At 37.5% G+C, this 22995-nt stretch overlaps 1 protein-coding gene across 2 annotated transcripts in view; it reads left to right on the forward strand.

The window, feature by feature from the left end:
* Window position 1: 1 nt before the first annotated feature.
* The window catches only part of NR2C2 (nuclear receptor subfamily 2 group C member 2), a 76743-nt gene continuing 53749 nt past the window's right edge, over window positions 2–22995 (forward strand). The window contains exon 1 of one of the 2 annotated variants that reach the window (XM_039837369.1): window positions 2–311. Coding sequence is in view for 1 of the 2 variants with exons in the window: in XM_039837368.1 (XP_039693302.1) it covers window positions 14289–14348 (60 nt within the window). In the remaining variant the exon portion in view is untranslated. Of the gene's footprint in view, window positions 312–14280; window positions 14349–22995 lie in introns of those variants that run through there. The other variant, XM_039837368.1, reaches the window with a different exon arrangement.

The following is a 22995-nucleotide window of genomic DNA, read 5'->3' on the forward strand; positions in this document are numbered from 1 at the left end:
TTCGCCCTCCTCCTACCAGCGCGCGGGCGGCGGCGGCGGCGGCACCGGGGTCACGAACTCTGACCTTTCACTGACAAAAACAATAACAAACCCCCCCTTCCCCGCGACCCCGGCGGAGCCCCCGGGCCCGCCCCCGCTCCCACCTCGGCGTCTCGTCTCTCGCCGGCTGCCCCGCGAGCCTGCGGCCCCAGGGCTCCCGCCATCCGCCAACGCCGGGAGCCCGGCCTCCCCGCGCCCTGCCCTCCGCGCCGGGGGCCACCCGCCGCAGACACGGGACCTGCATTGAGGACGCTTTGGCGCCAAATCCTGAGGTAAGATTGAAAAAGGGCCGGGGCAGGCTCGGGCCGGCGGCGGAGGGGGCGGGCCTGGCGCGCGGACATGGAGGCGCCGTGGCGGCAGCTGAACCCGACCCTTTTACCTTTGCCACGGGGCGGCGGCGGCGCTGGACGCTTTGCATAGTGGGCCGGGCCGCTCCCCTCCCCTCCCCGCCCGCGCCGAGCGAAGCGAGCGGGCTCCCCCTAACCGGCCGGGCCGGCGTGAGGGTGGGGGCGGAGGGGGAATGGCCGCGGCCCCGCCTCACTGTTGGCCCTCCGCCAGCGCCGCCATTTTGTTCTCGACGGAGATGGCTCTGGCTGTGCTGGGCTCCCTCCTCCTCCTCCTTAGCCTCCTCCTCCCTGCAGTCCCTCCTTCCCTCGCTTCTCGCCCCTCCGCTCCCCTTCTGTCGTTGGCGACTGCCGCGGCCCAACCGCCGTTTTTCCTGAAGGGGAGGGTGAAGGAAAAGGAGGAAGGCGGGTATGGGGCGCGACCTCGTGAGCGACAGCTGGGCGGACCAACTGGTACCCAGACGGGAGGGCTGGTACCTGCAGCTCCTCCCCCCGAAGCTCTGCTGATTGGCTCTGGCAGGAGAGGGCGGTCCCCGCGGGGCGCGGGAGTCCTGGCGGGGCGGGGTCAGAGGCCTGGGCGCGGCGTGGGGGGTTCAGGCACAGGGGGCGGGGCGCGCGGGGGCGCGGCAAGGGTAAGGGTCTGGGGCGCACCCGGGCGCGGCCTGGAGTCCAGCGGCTTCCCTCCGCCTGGAACGCGTCCCGAATGAGTACTGTAGAACAATAGTAATAAAGGTGACGAAGCATGTTGAACCTACGGCGCCGGCTAGTGGGAAGGATTTTTTTGGAATCCGGACACCTTTCAGGGTTCCTGCCCGCATTTTCGGCGCGGCGGCGGGCGAATCCTCTTTCTGAGGCTTAATTTCATACGTTGTAAAATGGGAAGGATGGGCGTTCTTACCAGGCCGTACCTTCCTTCCCAGGGTCGTTTGAGGGGCTCTACTCCGAAAATGGAATCTAGGCTACTTTGTGAACCCCAAAGTAATGTAAAAATGGGTGTTATTGTTGAAGATCGGATGTAGAGGCACCAGGAGTAGAAAGCTTAAGGTATTGAGGACTTGAAAGAACATAGGTGAATCTGAGGGAATTCTTTTCTCATTCGTTGATTATATGTTTATTTGCTTTGTTTGGAGCACCGGGGATATATCCAGAGAACCAGCTAGACAAGGCCGCTGTCCTCCAAGAATCGGGGGTGGGGGTGAATAGATAATTAGATGATTTCAGAGAGTGTTAAGTTCCAAGAAAGAAAGAAAATGAAACTGGATTAATTTAAAGAAGGCCTGAGGAGGTTAATTTAGATTGGATGGTTAGAGAAAGCTACTGTGAGGTGATGTTTGATCGGAGGAATCCGAAAAAGGAATAATCTTCTGGAGCAAGGACTACAAGTGTAGAGGCAGGCCCAGGAGGGAAAGCGTTTGGTGTGATTGAGAGCTGGACAGTTGTGGCTGGAGAGTGGTTGGAACTAATTCATTGTCCTTTCCATTACCTCCAGGCTAAAGTCTGAAATATGACAAAGGTAATGGAGAATAAATCTTAAACTTAATAAAAAAGAAGGGAGTCAAGGAAAATATAGCCATCAAATGAATTGCCGATGAATACGTGACTTGAAGGGAAAGCCTCCAAATAATTTCCCAATTCAAGTCCTGTGTTGGCCCCATATATCTATCTTCAATTCATCAAATATTTGCTGAGCCCTACTAATGCCCCAGGCACTAGTTGCTAGACAGGGAATATAGAGATGGCTAAGACATTGATCTGTGTCCTCAAGTATATAAGTGAATGGTTTTATACACATGAGTTCTGCCCCCGACACCCCCAAATATACAAGCACACAAAGTGTTTTAGGCAGAAGCTAATTATTGTGGTTAACAGTGACAACATTTACTAGCTGTATGAGTTTGGGTAAGTTACTTTACTGAGCCTCAGCGGCCTCATCTGGACAATAATAGAACCTTCTAGAATTGAAGATTAAGTGAGTTAATATAAAGAGCTTAGAAAAGTGCCTGACACATAATAAATACTCATCATTGGAGTTATTGTAATTGTGAAGCACTAGTTATCTGGTAAAGAAATCCAACTAGTTAAATGATTTAAGCAATGAAGTTCTTAGGGACTGGTAGAAGCAAAACACTGGATTAGAACATGGAGGTTCTAATTTTGGCTCTTTTGCTTTCCTTAGTCACTCTTGGCATCCAGACCAAAAGTTTATTTAGAAAACAAAGTAGTGGACTAACAAATATGAGGTGCTTTACAATTTACAACACTCTTAGAAGCATTATTCAAGCCCACTAGAAGCAATGGTAGAGGCCCTTTTCCTGTTCTCTAAAAACCTAAGACTTTTCAACATATTCTTATTCCTGTATCTCTAGCTCCTTGTGCTCTAAACATACTGGCCTGCCTTCAAGGCCCCTGATAGTGTAGCTTACATTGACCCCAGGCCCTTTCACATGCTGTTCACTCAGCCTAAAATTTTCATATGTCTCAGCCCCCCCACCACACACACCCAGTCCTGCAGATCTCAGCTCAAAGCATCACTTTCTCAGGGAAGACTTCTCTGATGCCCACTGCCAGTCTAGATCAGATTCTTTTACTTTGCTACACTGTTCTTTTCCATTATAATCTTTATCTCACTTTGTAATTATATTCCATTATATGATTGATGTATGTTCCCCTTACCATGCTGTAAACTTTATGAGAGCAGGAATCATTTCACTCACCTTTATATTTCTAGCACTTAGCAGAATATCTAGCATTATTTGTTGAGTTAATGAATTGATAATTTATGATTTCAATGATAACTAAGTTGCTGCTCACTAATGGTGCCTTTTTATGTAGGCACATTTGTAAATTCAGATAGCAGTGCCAGCAAAAAATTGTCTGTTAGGTATTTGGATAAATTTAGGAAGTGGTCCAGATATGGCACCGACTGGAGACCTATATGGATAACATAACCCAGATAGCTCTCTTTACCCATTTATATGTTGATTTATACTTATTTTTTAAGATAAGAAATAGATTCTGTAATAATTAATTGAATTACAAGTTAAATTAATGAAAGTTAATGAGTTCATATGGAACTCATAAATAGCCCAAATATAATTGTGCCATTTACTTTAACTGAAAAATAAAAAGCACCAATATGATTTTCTTGAAATTAAAAATACTTGTCTTTGTTTCTCTTATCACAGGGGATCAGAGAACAGAGAAGAAGCCTTTAGTGGAGTTGAAAGTCTCTGTAGCCATTAATTTTAAATATCTTTCTAAAAATAAATTGGTTCATGCAACAGAATTATTGAAAATCACCTTTTAATTGCTTTAACAAGGTTAAAAGCAGATTTTACAAAATATGTACCAACCTTCCACTGGAAAGTCTGGTAAATGGAACATTTTTGTTTAGTTATTTTATGTAATACAGATTTTAAAAATAAAATGTTATGATATTTTAAAAAGCAATAACAGTCATACTTATTTAAATCTTTGTTTATTTTTGGATTTTTGTTTTCTATCCTTTTCTAGGATTTATTTTGGTGTCATTTATTCAACATTTTTGATTACTGAGTACTAATTACTAAGGGTAACTAAAGAACAGATAGTTTAATGAAAAAACTATATTGTCTAACACCATTCGATTACTTATTATTTTCAACAGTTATATTTAAAGTGACCTTGAAATTCTGTTTTCATGAACATGCTTTCACAGAAAGAAGGAAAACCCTATGTGTAGTAACCTCACTTTATGAGGACTTCCGGAAAGTTTAAACATCTGTCTCTAAGGAGTCAAGTGACAGTGCAGCGCTCGGAACCTTGAATGGGTAGCCTCTCTGAGGAGATGGATTAAAAGAGGGAGGGAGGAAGCCAACCTGAACAGATTGGGACCACTTGTCCAAATGACAGAGAACAAGGTAGGTGGGCCTCTGTGGAGCAGCCCCCCTTCAGCCTTGGCAGTGAACCACTGGCCTTGTGTATCTAGCTGCTTGAGTGTCTCCACATATTGAGGGCTCACATTTGGGATTTTTATCTTTGAATTCTCTTACCTATATGCCATATACTTATTTAGTCCCAAAGCACCTCCGAGAGCAGATACTAGTCCCCCTTAATTGATACTACATAGGGAGAATCTGTGAAGGAATCCATCATAGAGCTCATCTGGTTCAGCCTCATACCTGCTAGAGTTTATTTTAGTTTAGCTTTTATTTTATTATTGGTTATGAGGAACTTAAATAATGTTGACTTTTTTCCCTCCATGTATGATCATCATCTATAACCTGATGGACACATTCATGCTCTTGTCACGCATTATAAAACATGAGCTCTTCTTTATTTGTTGGAGTTTCACTTGCCTTCAACCTAATGTGAGCGGAGGCTTGAGTTTCTCTTTGTAATTCCCTCCCATCCTGCCATTCCTTCCCTGTATCCCTTGTTACCTACTTATGCTACCCCTGCCCCATCCTCTCTTCAGGTGCCCTGAATTCTGGAGATTTTTAAGCAGCAGAAGCTCTGTACCAGAAATTAGGACTGTCTGGGAATAGCAGCTTAAGTAGCATAGTTCACAATGATGAGGGGGAGTGGATAAAGAATGAATGCCCAGATCAGGGCATTGGCATAGGCTATTGTTTTGGGGAGAGTAAAAGCAGATTTATACTCCTGGCTTCTAGGAGACTTGGAGTAGAGGGATGGGAGGTGAATTGTTAGGATGGAAAAAGAATAGGAGAGCTCAGATGCTCAGCTGTCCTTTGTGAGTTACCCGTGGGCTCCAGGTAGCCTATAATGATGAAAGCCAACCTCAGGCAAAATGTGATTTTTAGGGACAATAAAAATGACCTCTTCCACTGTACTAGGAGGCCTGAAGTCCCTTGATAGGAGATGAAACCTTTCATTCCTTAATCATTGACAGTAACCGCAAAGATTCTAATCCCTGCAAATGTTAACGTGTTGATAAGGAGGAATTTCAGGTGTCAAAGAGGAAGGATATCATTCCCTCCTGTTTGAATTAGTAGGAGGTGTGAAAGAAGATATTGGGGCCTAGAAAATGGGGGATGCTACTAAAGAGTGAGGAGAAATGAGAGGCTGCTAGGGCTAGACGCATACTGGAAGGCTGGTCATGGTTTTACTGGGAACCACCTTATTTACCATTATTATTCATGTATTGATAGAAGCTATGCAAAAAAAAAAAAATTTATTACCTGGCTGCCCACAAATGTACCTTAAAAACTTCAGTAACGGCCAGCCTCTGTGTACCACCCACATTCTTTTTTTCGTTTGCCCTTCCCCATTGCTTCTGCAATAGTGCATCTTTTTACTAGGCTGATTAAGTGAGTAAGCCTGGAATTTTTGAAAAATCACTTTTATCAAGGTGAAAAGCAGATGTCTCAGTATAGGTCAGCCCTTGGCTGCAAAGACTAGTAATTAGAACGTTTGTTGACTTATTTAATACAATGCAAATTTTTAAAAATGAAATTAAATTTACAGTATTTCTTTTATGATGAAGTTAATTTTTTAAAAAAGGAAAATTTTCAAATGAAGAAAAGATAGCATTGCATCAAAAGACATGTCCAAGAATGTTCAAACAACAGGAGTCCTAAGAGCTCAAAGCAAGAAACAATCTAAATGTTCATCAGGCATAGCATGGATAAATAAATAGTGGCATAGTCATGTGTTGTAATACTGTACACCAATGAAAATGAACTAGCTACTCATGGTTATCACAAAAATAATGAGCGAAAGAAGCCAGACACACAGAAAATATATTACATATAACTCGAAAACAAGAAAAACTAACTCATGATAATAGAAGTCAGGAGAGGAAAAAAGAAGTAAATGACTATGAGGGAGTACAAGGGAGAGTTGGGGTGCTGGTATTGTATTGTTTTACTGATCTGAGTGGCGTTTATATGTTCACTTAGTGAAAATTCATGGTACTGTTTCATTTATGATTTGTGCACATTTGTATTTACATATACTTCAGTAAAAAATTTTACTTAAAAAAGATGGTAAAATTATCCTATTTTTTTTAAATTAATTTATTTTAATTAGTTTCAAGTATATAGTACATTGGTTAGACATTTGTGTAGTTCATAAAACAATCCCCCATATTGCTCGCTCCCTCCCCTGGCCCTCTACCTAGCTAACATATTAATGCTAACTGCATCCCCTAACTGTGCTCCCCATCCCCATGAACATCTACGAACTACTAATTTGTACTTCTTTAACCCTTCACCCCATTCTCCTAGCCCCCCACCCACCCTTTTGTCCATCACCAAATTGTCCACTATATTTGTGAGCCTGTTTTTGATTAGTTTGTTCTTTTTGTTCCTTAGATTCCGCATATAAGTGAAATTATGGTATTTATCTTTCTCTGTCTGACTTATTTCACTCAGCATAATAACCTCTAGGTCCATCGATGTCATTGCAAATAGTAGGATTTCATTTTTCTTTTAATGGCTGAGTAATATTCCATTGTGTATATGAACCATAATTTCTTTATCCAGTCATCTGTTGATGGGCATTTAAGTTGCTTCCATATCTTAGCTATTGTAAATTGTGCTGCCATGAATACTGGGGCGCATAGCTCTTTACAAATTATTGTTTTGGTTTTCTTTGGATAAATAACCAGAAGCACAATTGCTGGGTCAAAAGGTATATCCATTTTTAATTTTTTGAGAAACCTCCATACTGTTTTCCATAGCGGCTGTACCAGTTTGCAGTCGCAACAACAATGTATGAGGGAGGCTTCCTCCCTTTTCTCTGCATCCTCGCCAAAACTTGTTGCTTTTTGATTTAGCGATGATAACTATTCTGACAGGTGTGAGGTGATATCTCATTGTGGTTTTAATTTGCATTTATCTAATGGTTAGCTACCTTGAGCATCTTTTCATATGTCTATTAGCCATCTGTATTTCCTCTTTGGAGAAGTATCTGTTCGGGTCTTCTGCGCATTTTTTAATAAGATTGTTTTTTTGTTGTTGAGTTGTATGACTTCTTTATGAATTTTGGATATTAACCTCTTATCAGATGTATCATTAGCAAATATCTTATCTCAATCAGTCAGTTGTCTTTTTGTCCTCACTATTTTAATTAATGTGATTATTATGTAGGTATAATTGTAAGGGGAAAATATGCTCAAGTTCCAGAAGAATTGTCATGTTGCTATCTGGGTGGAGCTAGGTCAGAAATTTCTGTGAGCAGTAATGAAACATAAATCACATACAGTTAAGTCCTCAGTTAATGTTGTCCATAGATTCTACAACTTTAAGCAAAACATAATGAAACTAATTTTGCCATAGGCTAATTGATATAAATGAGAGCTAAGTTCCTAAGGCATCTCATCAACATTATAACAGAATAACGTTAAATGAAACAATGTTATTCAAGTATCTGCTGTATTTTGGCATTAGTGGTAATACAAATGAATTATTCAGTGATCTAGCTTATTGAAATAAGCAGTTTGTTCCCTTAGATAATTACTAGTCTCTTGTCACTTTTTAAAATTCCCTCCTCTTTTTTCTAGGAAACTGTTTTGAAAGGTGCTGTTATACTGAGGGAATGTGGTGTTTTTAGAGTTAGGTCTAAGTTAGAATCCTAAGTCCACCTCTTACTAGCTGGACAACTTGAAACAAGTTGATTAAACTTCCTAGTCTCAGTTTTTTTTGTCTGTATTGGTGGGGCTAATAATACCTACTCAGAAGGTATGTTAAGAATTAAGTGATGCCTAGTTTGACATAAGACACATTGTAGATTATCAGGAAACCTGTCCTGCTTTCCTTCCATTCATCTATCCCTGGCTCACACTAATAGAAATGAAGAAAGTTCTTATCACCGTTATGACTTTGGCCCTTGGTAAGGTAAGTAAAATAACCCACAGTGTACAATGATTTTTTTTTTTTAGGGGAAGTCTCCACATAGAAAATTGTAGCACTGTTCTGGTAGCATAGAACCTCCATGCAGGTGAGAACCACTTCTTTTTCCCACTGTTCACTCCTCACCCCACTTCCCCAACCCCAGCACACACATACCATTGCTACCCCTTTCTTATAGTCCAGACTTGTAATAAGTTTCCTGTGGAGGGCAAGAAATCACCTGACCCAAAAGTAATCTTGAGTCTAAGTAGTGGCAGGGTTTCTGATGACATAATATATATCTGAACTCGACCTTACAGGCATCTCTGTGAGCCTCTCTTCTGTTGATGAACATTTATATTAAATCTGCCACTTGATTTCCATTTCCTGATTTCAAGTCTTGATCTGTGATTTCACATCTTGAAGTATGTATTTCTAATTTTTTTAAATTTTCTTTCAGGCTATTTAGATTCTTCAGGTTTTTTTGTTTTTGTTTTTGTTTGTTTGTTTGTTTGTTTCCCATGAGTTTAAAAAGACTTCTGACAATCACAGCATAACAAAACTTAAATTGATTACTTTTTACCTATCAAGATCTGTACCCAGTAGTATTTTGCAAATAGTTATTAGGTAGTGGTTTATTTTTAAATATTTGAGATGTATTCTAATTCAGAGCTTTCATTTTGCCAGTTGTACAGTTTAACAGAATGAATTACAAATGTTGTCTGAGCATATAATGCATATAAATATAGTTAAATTTCATGTGGCTCATGTCAAAATGAGAGACCTGTTTCTAAATACAAGACACATTTTACAGTTTGAGATACTGCTTTCAAGTTTCTTTAAAAAAGTAAAAGTGGCACCGTATCCTTGTACCAATAGTAGCTACCATGCATTGCATGTCTACTATACACCAGGCACGGTGTTAAGCCCTTTACATACTTATTTAAGATCTAATCTTCACAGTAATTTCATGCAGTTCAGTATCAGAGAGATCAGCAGTGCCAGACCTTCAGAACCCAGTATATTGGTTTGGATGAGAAAATATCAAGACAAATTTTTTAATGTTATATAATTATGGGCCACATAATACATAAATAGGGATGATATGAATCAGTTGATTCTGAAGGGAAAGGCAGACTTACCTCTTCCTGTCAGTGAAGACAGCCTTGCCTTGTCCCAGGGCTTGTTTGTTGTTATTTGAGACCCTGGCTCCCAAGCCTGCCCCTGTGAAGGGTGCAGCTGAGCTGTCCTGGAAACTGACCAAGGATTTAGGTGTTGGTAGTTGGAGCCCAGTTTTCACTGCAGTGGAGTCTGTAGCTCTGCTTAACTAAAACCCTGGTTGCAAAATTTTGTCAGCTGTACACTTTTTGTGAGCCTAAAAGAGTTGATTCAAAATCACCATTGTGTTCTCTGCTTCTTTGTTGTTAAAAGAGTGATTTTGATCTACTTATATTTGAAAGAATTTGTTATAAAATCTACCACCACATAAGGCCAAGCAATAATAATTTTACTTTCATCATTCTGTAGTCTGTATATATAGTTTTTATGTACTATGCCCTGTTTTCATTCATGTGTTAAATAGGAAAAACTTACTAGTTCAAATTACGTTTAAGACTCTGCCTTTATCCCTAGTCTTTGTTACCACCACTTTCTAACTGGCTTCCTGTGTACAGTCTCCTTTTCTATCTCCACGCCGTTGCCCCAAAGGATTTTTTTTTTTTTTTGAAGATCCAGATGTGATCACTTCATTTCTCTGCTAAAACTTTGATCTCTGTTTTCTGCAGTCTCAGCCTCTTTCCTTCCCGACCTCTCCAACAGTTTCCCACCAGATTGCCTGCTCTTTCTCAAGTGTGGCAGTCTCCTTCATACCTGCCAGTTTGTATGCTTTGAACTCTCTCTCCCCATCCTTCCTCTCTTTGCTTACTGAATTTCCATTCTTCCATCAAGATGCAGTTTAAGTACCTCCTCTCCTATAAAATTGTCATTGGCTCCCACAGGCAGAGGGTGATGCTTCCTTTGGGGATACATTGTAACATTTATATTGCATAGCTATTATTGGTTTCATTCTAAAGTTCTTCAAGGACAAATATTTTCTCCTCCTTCCCCTCTTTTTCTTCTTCTTTTTATTGTTAGTAATTCTCAGCAGTCAATTAATTGACTATTTTATAGCAGTTGCTTAAAAAGGATTGGTTGTGGTCAAACATGATTAGTTTAAAACTACCATAGGAAAATATTTTGTAGCAGGTTTTTTTGTTCTCTTGTTGTTGTCATTTATTTAAGATACTTGGTCTTATAGCTTTTTTGGCAACTAATCAGGTTCTCTCCTGGGAACATTGTCGTGTGGGGGGAAATTTTTGAAGGTTAGGGAACTGAGTGAGTCAAATACCAGCCTTTGAAGACCTCATATTTCTATACCAAGAGCTACCTTAGTGTTCTATCCATAGTGCTTACTAATACAGTGCCTGGTATATATTAACCACTCAGTAAGTGGTAGTTACTATCAGTATCATCATGCTTAGCTCCACTAGCCAAGAAGGTTGTTTTTAGGTACTTTGTCTAATTTGTAGTATCAAAAAAGAAAAAAAGGTTCTTAGCTTCTTTTTTCAGACTTCAAAGGCAAAATTATATTATGCTAGTGACTGCGGTTTTTCAAACTACACGTGGACACAACACACTGTTGCCTGGAGCTTATTCGAGGGGAAGACCCAATACTCTTTCCAAAGCGTTCTACCTTTCCTTCCTACTATGTGATCTTTCTGTCTCTGGATCCACCTAGGCTGTGGTAGCAGTAAGAGAAACTCTCAGGTCAGAGTCTTACCTCCTGACGTTATCTTTATTTTTTTCCTTATGTACTGAGTTAAATGTTTTCCCTCACTTCTTGACATCACTTGAGGATTTTGTTCCACTTCTTACGTTGTGATATCCTGGGAGAAGAAGTCTCTGTCTTACTTATATATGAGGGTAAGATATGATTTATGACATCATATTTTCAAAAATGATGAAATGGAAAATATTTTTTTGAAATTACTCTCACTTATCTGCTGTCACTGGATTTAATATTGAAAGCACATGCTTTCCATAGTTTCTTTTTCAGTTTCTCTCTCACACTTTTACTCTCACTTTTTGTCTCTGCTTATTTTTCCAGAAGGTGCACATTCCTCCTTGCTCATTTTTAAGCAGTTCCCAAAGCTGCTGTTGATGCCTAAAGCTGCTTTGGAGGCAGAAAACCAACAGTGAGATCAAGAATTCTAAGAATTCAAGTGTATAAAGAAAGGTTGCTGCTCTGGGTCTTGACTGTTTGAGATGGTCCTGGAAGTTGGTGTGTAAAAATGAGCACGATGGGGCACATTTGCAGATTTACAGCAAGATTTACTTTGTAGTAAATCTTGCTGTAAATCTAACAGCAAGATTTACTACAAAGCTGCATTAATAAGATAGTAGTGGCATGGAGAAAGATAAGTAGAACAGTAGTGAAATAAAATAGAGAACCTAGGATTATATCCACACATACAGGGAAGCCTGAGATATGGCAGAGGTGGTGTTGCAGATTAGTGGAGAAAAGGATAGATTTAAAAATGATGCTAGAAAATTGATTATTCATACAGGAAGAAAATTAATTGGATTCATTCTCCTAATTAAACTCAAGAATCAATTTGCAGATGGGCGAGGACTTAAATGTGAAGGATAAAACTCTTAAACATTTATAAGAAAATACATAAAAATTATGACCCTGGGGTAGGAGAGGATTTTCATAAATAATACATAACTATAAATATAAAAAAATATATTGACAAGTTCAGTCTTATTAAATTTAAGAACTTCTTCAAAAGAAAGTAATCGTGTGCTACTGAGTAGGAAAAGATATTTATAATTTTATATAATCAACAAAGAATTAATATGCAGGATATTTAGCTTTTCTAAGCTAAGCAGGTTAACTGCTACTTCTCTTTGACCTAGTATCTATAATCACTGGTCATTAGCAATATCTTGGAGCCCGCCCCCCTAGCCCTATCTGGGATTGATTGTTATGCAAATTTAGAGTTAAAGTGAGTCATTACAGTTTTCTGAGTTACTGAGTTGTCTCTATCAGATAGACAGCCAAGTATAAATATACTTCAACTCAGAACTTAAGGATCAAGCTACCTCTTTTAAGGAAACTCAATAGAAAGATAATGCCTTTCTAGTACTCTTATTTCTATAACTACTCAATATTTTCCTAATGATATTTTTGTGATATTCAAATTCATATATTTCTTGCATCAAACTACAATTAATAACAGCAACAGAGTGCTATTAACACCTAAAATGATAAAATTAATAGTTGCAGCTGTGTGTTTGGATTTCATTAATATATAATACCTATTAGCTATCTTTATCCATTTTATTTACTAGAGAGCTCTTACTGTTCTTAGGGAAAAAATAGAATTCTAGACTTTTCACATGTAATAATTGTATTTTTAACCACAGTCAATTGACTTTTTTGGTACCTGTGCTTTTTCCCTCTTTCTGTAAGTTGGAACCAGACTAACTAGGGGAAAACACCAGAGTGTTCATGCTTTTTCTTCTAGAAACAACAACGGCAAAGAGTAAACAAGTAAAAGTTAAAAGTCTTAACTACTCATTAAAAGAAACCATCTCCACAGTTTCAGACCTTGTCTTGTGTGAAGATAAATCACTGATATTTGTGACCTGGTATCATTGTAGTAGTTGGTGCAGTACCTGCTCTTACAGTATTGTGACACCTTAAAGGGGGCCAGGTGTTTTACATTTCTCAGTCATGTTTTCCTGCACCCATTTCTCTCTCATTACCATTTTGGCAATAAAATAATTTGAAGGAGGATTATGATCATAGAAGGGACTATCTAATAGTGAATAGAATAATATAGAAAGTTATCAGAGTAAAAAAGATTCATAGAGTTCAGTGTTTATAAGTATAATACTTTAGATAAGGACTACAGGAAAGTGTTTTGTAAAATTGCATTGCAAAATAGTCCAGTTTTTGTTTGATAAAGGGCTAGGCAAATGAACTGTGTATTCATTTGTGTGTATCTTGGTAGAACCACATAGTTTTTATATGTAAATGCTGGAAATAAATTATGTAGAGCTTTATTCTCCTATTAACTATGGGACTTGTACAGTCAATAAAGAAGTCTTTCTGGTTTGTCCAGGAATTAGGTACAAAGTGGAATTCCTGTATCCTGAATTTATTGTGGTAGAGTTAATGGAAGAGATTTAGGAACTATTCAGGGGAGCTATGTTTACGACCTCAAGAGACCAAAGGCGTCTGTTTCGTCAACAGTGCTAGCACCCAAGTGATCCTGACCCAGGAGGTTAGCACACTTTTTTGCTCTTTAGATGATTTTCTTCAATTTTTACAAATGATGGCACTATTTTTTCTATTAATAGGAAGCTGAATTATCTGATTTTCTAATTTAATGAGGACTTAAAAATATAAATTGATAAATTTATGTGTCCTGTACTCTTAGCCCACTTTGGTAATGCAGTCCCTTTCTTTTCTTTCTTTCTTAGTGATAGTATTCGCCTTTCAACCAATGAGTGAAGTATGTTAGCACCTTGGTAGGGTTACGCTTCTCATATGCCACTAGTAACAGGAGTATAGTTGATGATAGCAATCTAGTGCTGTGTATCTGGAGTTGATCTCACATCTTTCTCAGATAGCCACCTTCCTATTCAGCATACTGTGACAGGGAGCTATCCAAAAAGGTGTGATTCCCACCTTCCTGAAAGGAGAACCAAGCTGTTAAAACCCAAGAGACCTGATAATTAAAGTTCCAAATTCATCTTTGTATTTACCAGGGGAAGTCTTGTTTCCAAATTGAAATGTTTGTACTAATTAATTTTTGTACCTTTAAATGAAGAAGCTGGTGCAGCATATCTAGATAGGCTTAGCCTGCTAGCTCTATCTTTTATCTCTAGAGAGGGCAAAAACTGCACAAGACAGTACCAAAGATGAATTTTTATTGTTGATATTTTTCAAGTAGCCTGGTTTCTCCCCACCTGATAGCAGTCGCTGCATCTTTCCAAACAGATTCTCTAATGATCTTGCTTCACCATGGCTACAAATATGGAGGGGCTGGTTCAGCACAGAGTGGGGACCCAGCAGGTGGCTGAGGTGAGTGACAGGGGCTAGCACAATAGCTGGCACCCTTGCATTTGAAAGGAAAAGTACATCACTGTACTCTATTGTTTGGAAACAGGCCCAGGGAAGTTAGCATATAATCTAAATCCAAAGCAGGATGCTGCCATGGAAGAAAAAATGAAAATGACAAGAACATTAACTCCTACCAGTGTTTTACATGGCCTAGCTGCGTACAATAAGGTGACTTTAAAAAAATTCACCTTGAACCAAAATCTAAAAGAATCTGATGCTTATCTAACTGTGGGTATAGTGTTAACCAAGGCTCTGTCTTAGTTTATTCCACATTTGATACTTTGTTGATGCTGCGGTGTGGTGGAAAACCCAATTCTGTGCATTCTGCAGTCATTATTGACTATCTACCATGTACTAGGAATTTTTCTAAGTGCTGAGAAATATATGTGAATGAACCATTGGTCCTTCCTTTAGCATTCTTGGAGCCTGGTTAAGGAATAACTAGAAAACAGGGTAAGAAATATTCCTCTGTGAAGAATGTGATCCTGGAGGTGGATCTTGAATAACGGGTAAGCATTTGTCAGACAGATCCAAGGAAGTAGGATTGGGGAACTTTGTGGCAGGAGAGGTCATTTTAAGTCAGAAACCTATGTAAAGACAGGATAGAGACATGAAATAGCTTGGTATGTTCAGGCAACTTGAGGTGTAAAGGAGGGAAGTAGGGCCAGATCTTCTCACTCTTTACCAGGTCCTGCTCAAGGTCTTCAGTCCTCACAACAATCTTTTAAGGTTGATATGATTATTTTTCCCATTTTATAAGGGAGGAAACCAAGGCCCAAAGACAAGCAGTTGGTTGGCCAAGGGCACACTAACCCAGTTCTGGTGCACTTCTTCCACAGCTACTCTAATAAACCGTGCAACCAGGAGCCATTAGAAGGATTCAGATTTGCATTTTTGAGCCAGTACTGATATTTTAGGGCAAAGACGTAAACTTACCAAAGAACAGACATATAAAGAAAGGAATTTAACAAATAAAAACTAAGTACACACATGCCAGTTTAAACCAGTAAAAGTGGTAAGCATATTTTTCAGATTCTAGATCAACCATTAACTTTAAGGCAACAGTATAACTAATCATCCTCTTCCCCCAGCAAGTAATGATTAATATTAACTGAAAATGAACACAAATGGATTTCACACATTTTTTAATATTATATTTTTGAAAGGGCTATCAGAGCTTTTAAAATGTTTGTGGTTATTTGTTGCTTTAGTTTCTGATAGGAATAATTACCTTGAAAATTATTGTGTTTTTTCCCCCCCAAAATATTTAGGGTTATTCCGCATTTAATAGAGTTTCCAGTTGAGGCTGATTCAGAGACTAGCATATGGATCACTGCCCTAAAGTGGTCTTTAATTCCTTAGGGGAAGAGTTTAGTTTAGCCATCTGTAGTGCTAACCTATAGTAACTTAAAGGTTACTGTATTTTGTGTATGTATTCAGAAAATGTTCTAGCTAAAATTTCCTGTCAGGTACCTTATTTCCTCGAGGAAATGGAATTTCATATAGTATTTAGCTTAGTGCAACTATTGTTTCGTATGGCTGAAAGTGTAGTTTTAGGATATTTCCAAAATAAAAGAAGGCATTCTTAATTCGGAGTGTAAAAGCAATCTTCCTATTTAAAATCCCTGTGTTTCCTTGCTTTTATTTTGAGGGATAAGTATGTGTAAACTACATATTATAACTACAGCAATGTGCCACTTAACAGGGATGTGTTCTGAAAAATGTGTCATTAGGTGATTTTGTTGTGCAAACATCATTGAGTATACACTTACACAAACCTAGATGTTATAGCCTATTATGTGCACACCTACGCTGTATGCTTTAGTCCATTGCTTCTAGAGTATAAGCCTGTACAGCATATTACTGTATAAGACAACGTGAAATTAAACCACAAGAGAATATGATGTAGTCAGGAGACGTACTAAATGGTAATTGAGTAGGAATAAAGTATCTAAATTGAGAGGTTATTAACCATCAGTTTTGGATAGCTGTTTATTCAATCAGTAGATAATGAAGGAGCATTCCCCTTACTTGCCCATCAGCCAGAGAGGGCACACAGGTGAATAATAGGACTGGGCATCTGCTTGCCAGGAGCTCTCTGTCACAGGGGTCAAGCATGAGACTGACTAGCCACACAAGAGAGGTGGCTCTCTCTAGTGGAAAGGTGGTTCTATAGGGTTCAGACAGTTTGTGGTTTAAATCTAGGCCCTGCCATTTTCTATCTGGATGACTGCCTTGGGGCCTCAGTTTTCTCATCTAGAAAATGGAAGTAATAAAGTACCTATCTCATGGGGTTATTGTGAGAAATCATTGAAATAAAAACTTATAAAGAGCTTTAGTAGGTGCCATGCTTTTTTGTTCCATGAATGAAATACAGCAACCTTATCAGTTACATAAATGATTTTCTCTGGAGTCCCCAAATCAACCTTTTTCTATATAGACCAGGTAAATCACAAATACCAAGGTAAACTACAAAAGTTAGATGATACAGAGTAACAGCTTGATGTCCTATAATGCGTTCAAATTTATTCAGTTACTCAGAGATAGCTTAATATAGTGGTCAAGAGTGTAGACTCTGGAGCCAGATTGCCTGGATTTAAATTCTGTCACTTGAAAACTGTATGACCACTCTGTTTTTTTGGAATCGTTTATAAAGAATGAGTGTCCTTTTTTAAATGTCTGGTAGAATTCAGCAGTGAAGCTATCTCAGCTGGGGCTTTTCTTTGTAAGTATTTTTTTTTTTTTTTTTTTGGTTATTAATTCAATTTCTTCACCTGTTATAGGTCTATGCATATTGTCTGTTCTTCTTGAGTCAGTTTTAGTAATTTGTGTCTTTTTGAGAATTTGTTCATTTCATCTAAGTTATCTAATTTGTTGGCATACAGTTGTTTACAGAATTTATTTATAAGGCTTTTTATTTCTGTAAGGTCAGTTGCAACTTCTCATTTACTTCTGATTCTAGTAATTTGAATCTTTTTTTTGGTCAGTCTAGCTAAACGTTTGCAATTTTTAAAAAAATTTTTAATTAAAATGATTGGAGTGACATTGGTTAATAAAATCAAATAGGTTCTAAGTGTACAATTCAGTAATACGTCATATGTATATTGCATTGTGTGTTTACTACTCAACGTTAAATCTTTCTATTACCATATATTTGACCCCCTTCACCCTTACCTACTTTCCCCGCCTTACCCATCTCCCTCTGGTAACCACTAAATTGTTGTCTGTGTCCATGACTCTCTGTTTGTCTTGTTCATTTGTTGCTTTCAGTTTTATATCCCACATATGAGTGAAATCATATGGTTCTCAACTTTTTCTGTCTGACTTATTTTGCTCAGCATGATAATCTCAAGATCCACCCATGTTGTTACACATGGCAGTATTTCATCTTTTCTTATGGCTGAGTAATATTCCATTGTATATATGTACCACATTTTCTTGATGCAGTCATCTGTCAATAGACCCTTCAGTTGTTTTGTCTTGTCCACTGTGAATAGTGCTGCTATGAACATCACGATGCACATATCTTTGCAGATAAATGTTTTCAGGATTTTTTGGATAAATATCCAAAAGAAAGATTGCTGGGTCAAATGATAATTCTATTCTTAGTTTTTTGAGGAACTTCATATGTTTTCCATAGTGGTTGTACCAATTTACATTTCCACCAACAGTGTATGAGGGTTCCTTTTTTCCCACAACCTCTCCAATACTTACTATTTGTCTTGTTGATAATAGCCATTCTAACAGGTGTGAGACGGTATCTCATTGTGGTTTTGATTTGCATTTCCCTAATAGCTAGTGAAGTTGAGCATCTTTTCATATCTCTGTTGGCCATTTGTATGTCTTCTTGGGAGAAGTGTCTGTTCAGGTCCTCTGCCCATTTTTTAATTGGATTGTTTGTGTTTTTGCTATTGAGTTGTATGAGTTCTTTATGTATTTTGGAAATTAGGCCCTAATCAGAGGCATTATTTATAAATATATTCTCCCTAAACGTTTGCCAGTTTGATCTTTTCAGAGAACCACCTTTCAATTTCATTGATTGTTCTCTATTTTTTTATATTCTCTATTTTATTAATTTCTACTCTAATCAAAACCACAATGAGATACCATTTCACATCCACTAGAAAGGCTAGAAATAAAAAGTCAGATAACAAGTGTTGGTAAGGAAGTGGAGAAATTAGAAACTTCCTACAATGCTGGTGAGATGTAAAATGGTCCAGCCACTTTGGAAAACAGTCTTACAGTTCCTCAGAAAGTTAAAATAGAGTTACCATATGACCCAGCAATTCCATTCTTACGTGTATAACCAAAAGAAATGAAAACATATGTCCACACAAAAACTTGTGCATGAATGTTTTTAGCAGCATCATTCAAAATAGCCAGAAGGTAGAAACAGCCAAATGTCCATCAACTGATAAATGGATAACAAAATGTAGTGTAACCATACAACAGAATATTATTCAGCCATAAAAAAGATTTAAGTACTGACACATGCTACAGCATGGATGAACTTTGCCAGTGTTATACTAAATGAAAAAAGCCAGTCACAAAAGACCATGTATTATATTTGTCTATTTATATAAACTGTCCAGACAAGGAAATCTACAGAAATAGGAAGTAAATTAATGGTGGCTTAGGGCTGTATATTGGGAGTGATACAGGGTTTCTTTTTGAGGTGATGAAATTAACTGTGGGGTTGGTTGCGTATATCTGTAAATATACTAGAAACCACTGAATTATGTCATTTTCAGTGAGTAGATTATATGGTAGGTGAATTATATCTCAATAAAACTTTTTTAAAAGCAGTAATAACAACTAGATGCCACTTCCAAAATTGGGAAGTATATTCCAAAATAAAAGAACAAAAATAAATTTTTAAAAAACTAAAGGGATTTTTGACAACTTCCACTTTTTAATTAGAATTACATACTTTCAAAAACAGTAATGCATGATTACATGTACAATAAACTACACATTAAAAAACAACAGTATATACAGCTTGATTCTAATTTTGTAAGGTATTTTTATCTAATATCTATAGCTATATGCCATGTACTACATAATACAGTTGTGCCAGATATGCTAAGCTCATCTCATTTAATATTTCCATTAACTATAATAAAAGCATTATTATTTTACCCACTTTAAATAAGAAGAAACGGAAAGGTAGACACTTTACTTTGCCAGGTTTCAAACCTGTATCTGAATTGACTTAAGAGCCCAGGCTCTTAACTACTACTACACAGTAGGTTCATTTTAAAAAAATATACTGAATGCTAATAGTATTATTTTCTGGGTTATAGACAATTGTCTTTATACCTTCGTTTTTCAAATTTTAATTCTAACACTTTTTAAGAGTCAATAACACTTTTAGTTAAAAAAATTAAACAAACCTATTAATCTTCCAATAGTCCCAGAGTATCAGAAGCATAGCTAAATCCAAGCTTCTGCTAAACCTGTGTGCTGTGGAATTGACTGTGAAACTTGATAAAGAACAATATGTTAATTTTTAAAAAAGAGAGTTGATAATTGAAAATTGGTAACTGAAGAAGTGGAAGATTGATTATATCTAACAGTAACATTAGTTTTGCTTTTAAAGGGCTTCAGTATTTTTTAAACATTTAAGATTTTGCTTCTAAAGGGCTTCAGTATTATTTAAACATTTAAGATTTCCCTAAGTGGAAATTTAAAAGACACACACATAATCTCTTTGTGTTTCTTTGTCATTTCCCAAATGAAGTAAAGACACTTTTCAACTCTAAAATGTTTTGAGTCTGGAGAAATTTAGGAGTTAACTTGTTGGAAAGAGACTACTCGTTGGCATACTATAAGTATAACATTGGAAAACTTGTCAGTTGCTTTTATGTTTACACAATGGAAGGTGGCTTTATGTATCTTGGCAAGATATTTCCATATGCCCAGGCTGTGTAAGTCATCAGCTGCTCTTTGAACAAGAAGATCCTGTCACCACTGAGAAAACAGCCTGATTCTTATGACTCCATTACCTTTTATCATCAGGGCTTGCATTACCATTGCAGAAAACTTAACACTTCAGGTAAGGGAATATTTAAAAACATAGGGCTTTCCCAGTTTCTGAACAAAAACAATATTAGCAAGGCTACATCCTGAAGTGGGAGAAAACAAAGTCATTGCTCAGGTTTCAGGTTTCCAATGTCTTGGAAAGATCAGCATAGTACATTAAATTTTGTTGTTCTGCCCTCTCACAAACTGGTTAAGATTTCATTTTCTTGTCAAAGTAATACATATAGGTTTAAAAGTTGCCCAATAATATGTTTGCCTTGAAACAGAAAACGGCAAGCTCCTGAAACATTCCCTACCCTTTTATTATCCCCAAGTCTCCCTCTCTAAATTTGAATTCTTCTGGTATTTAACTTTTTATTTCCAAAAATATCCTTATCCTGATTGTTTTTTTTAAAGTCAGTATAAGACATCTTTTTTTTAGGAGGGAAGGTTTTTTTTAATTGTGGTAAAATATGAGATTTATCATTATAACCATTTTTAAGTGTACAGTTCTGTGGCATTAAGTACATTCACATTATTCTACAACCACTACCACCATCCATCTCCAGAACTTTTTCATCTTTCCAAAGTGAAACTCTGTACCCTTTAAACACTCCCATTCCCTCTCCCCCTCCCCCTGCCCCGCGCCCTTTGCAACCACCATTCTTTTTCTATGGATTTGACTGCTCTAGGTCCTTTATATTAAGTGGAATCATATATCATATCTTTTTGTGACAGGTATACTTCACTTAGCATAATGTCTTCAAGGTTCATCCACATTGTAGCATATATCAGAATTTTCTTCCTTTTTAAGGCTGAAAAATATTCTAGTGTATGTATATACCACATTTTGTTAGTTTATCCATCCTTGGACACCTGGGTTGCTTCCACCTCAACTACTGTGTATAATGCTGCCATGAACATGGGTGTACAAATACCTCCTAAAATCCATTCTTTAAATTCTTTTGTGTATATACCCAGAAGTAGAATTGTTGGATCATATGATAATTTTGTGTTTAATTTTTTGAGGAGCCACCGTACTGTTTTCCACAACCGCTGCCCCATTTTACACATTCCTGCCAGGGTTAATTTCTGGTACAAGAGTTCTAATTTCTCTACATTCTCACCAACACTTGTTATTTTTCTGGTTTGGGTATATATAAATTAGCCATCCTAAGGGATATGATATGGTATCTCATTGTTTTATTTTTCCCGAAAGACTACTGATGTTGAGCAGCTTTTCATGCACTTATCGACTATTTGTATATCTTCTTTAGAGATCTTTATTCAGGTCCTTTGCCTATTTTTTAATTGTGTTGTTAATAGGAGTTCTTTATATATTCTGGACATTAAACTCTCATCAAATATATGATTTATAGATATTTCTTCCCATCCTGTGGCTTGCTTTTTCACCTTTTTTGATACAAAAAAGTTTTTGGTTTTAATAAAGTTAATTATTGTGATTATTTTAGAGGATTATTGTGAGAATTAGTTAATGTATATAAAGCATGGCTTATAGCAAGTAATACATTGCGGCAAATAGTAAGCGCCCAGCTCTTGTTGCTGCTGCAGCCGCTGCTGTTTCTTCAACCTTTTGTTTTTGCTAACATTTTTAATTTTAGGAACTGTTTTTTCTCCTTTATAGCAACTTTTTTCTTTCATAATTGAAATTTTATTGGTTGTTTTGAGAATCAGTAACAGACATTTTTCAATTTGCATACAATTCTTAACACATGTACCAAATATCTTAAAAGCCGTGTAATTGTGATTCTTTTCTGAAGTTATTCCAGTCTAAGATTTGGAGCAAATTTTCCTTCAAGCGAAATCAAGTACCAGTATCTTCAAATGCTGATAAGCTGTTGCATCATAAGTGCCACCAATTCACAATTTAATATCATATGCATACTCAAAATGCAGTCTTCCACAGCACATTAATAATATTACTAGGAAAACCGGACTAGCACCACCCAAGGATGTAATGGGAATGTACCCAATTCTGACAAGGAGAGCCCAAATCAAGGAGTAGTTTTCTTTAGGAAATAATTCTACTAAAACAACATGGAAACAGAAGTAATTTAAAATGTTCAAGGCACATTAAATGCATGACTGTAACTTCAAATTGCCATTTCTTATGCTTTGTATAACAGAATATAAAAACTATCCCCATCTATGAAATGTTAAGCTGACACCCAAGACAATCAAAGCTCCTATGTTCAATATCCCACTATTTTCTGGTTGTACCAAAAAATAACCAGCAAATGATTTCACCCCCCAAAATTTTACATTTTAAAAGTGAGATATGGTTGGATTCCCTCTTTAAAAATGTATCTCAACATTTTAAACTACTAAAAAAACTCAACAAAACAGTCAATAAAAATATTTCAGTTTTATAAAGTAGACAAAGACTACTAAGTAATAAGAGCGGGTATATGATATTAATCAAACTTGGCTGCTTTCTCCTGCATCATCATAGACTCCTTTTTAGTTTCTCCTTTTTCTGCAAGTAAACCTTCAGTTTCTCGGTTAGCCACTTCGGCGTGTTTTGCTTTTACTCCATTTTCCCTTTTTGTTTGCACTTTTTTTTTTT

This window comes from Pteropus medius, unplaced genomic scaffold (genome assembly GCF_902729225.1).
Source record: "Pteropus medius unplaced genomic scaffold, Ma_sr-lr_union100, whole genome shotgun sequence".
NCBI lineage: Eukaryota > Metazoa > Chordata > Mammalia > Chiroptera > Pteropodidae > Pteropus > Pteropus medius.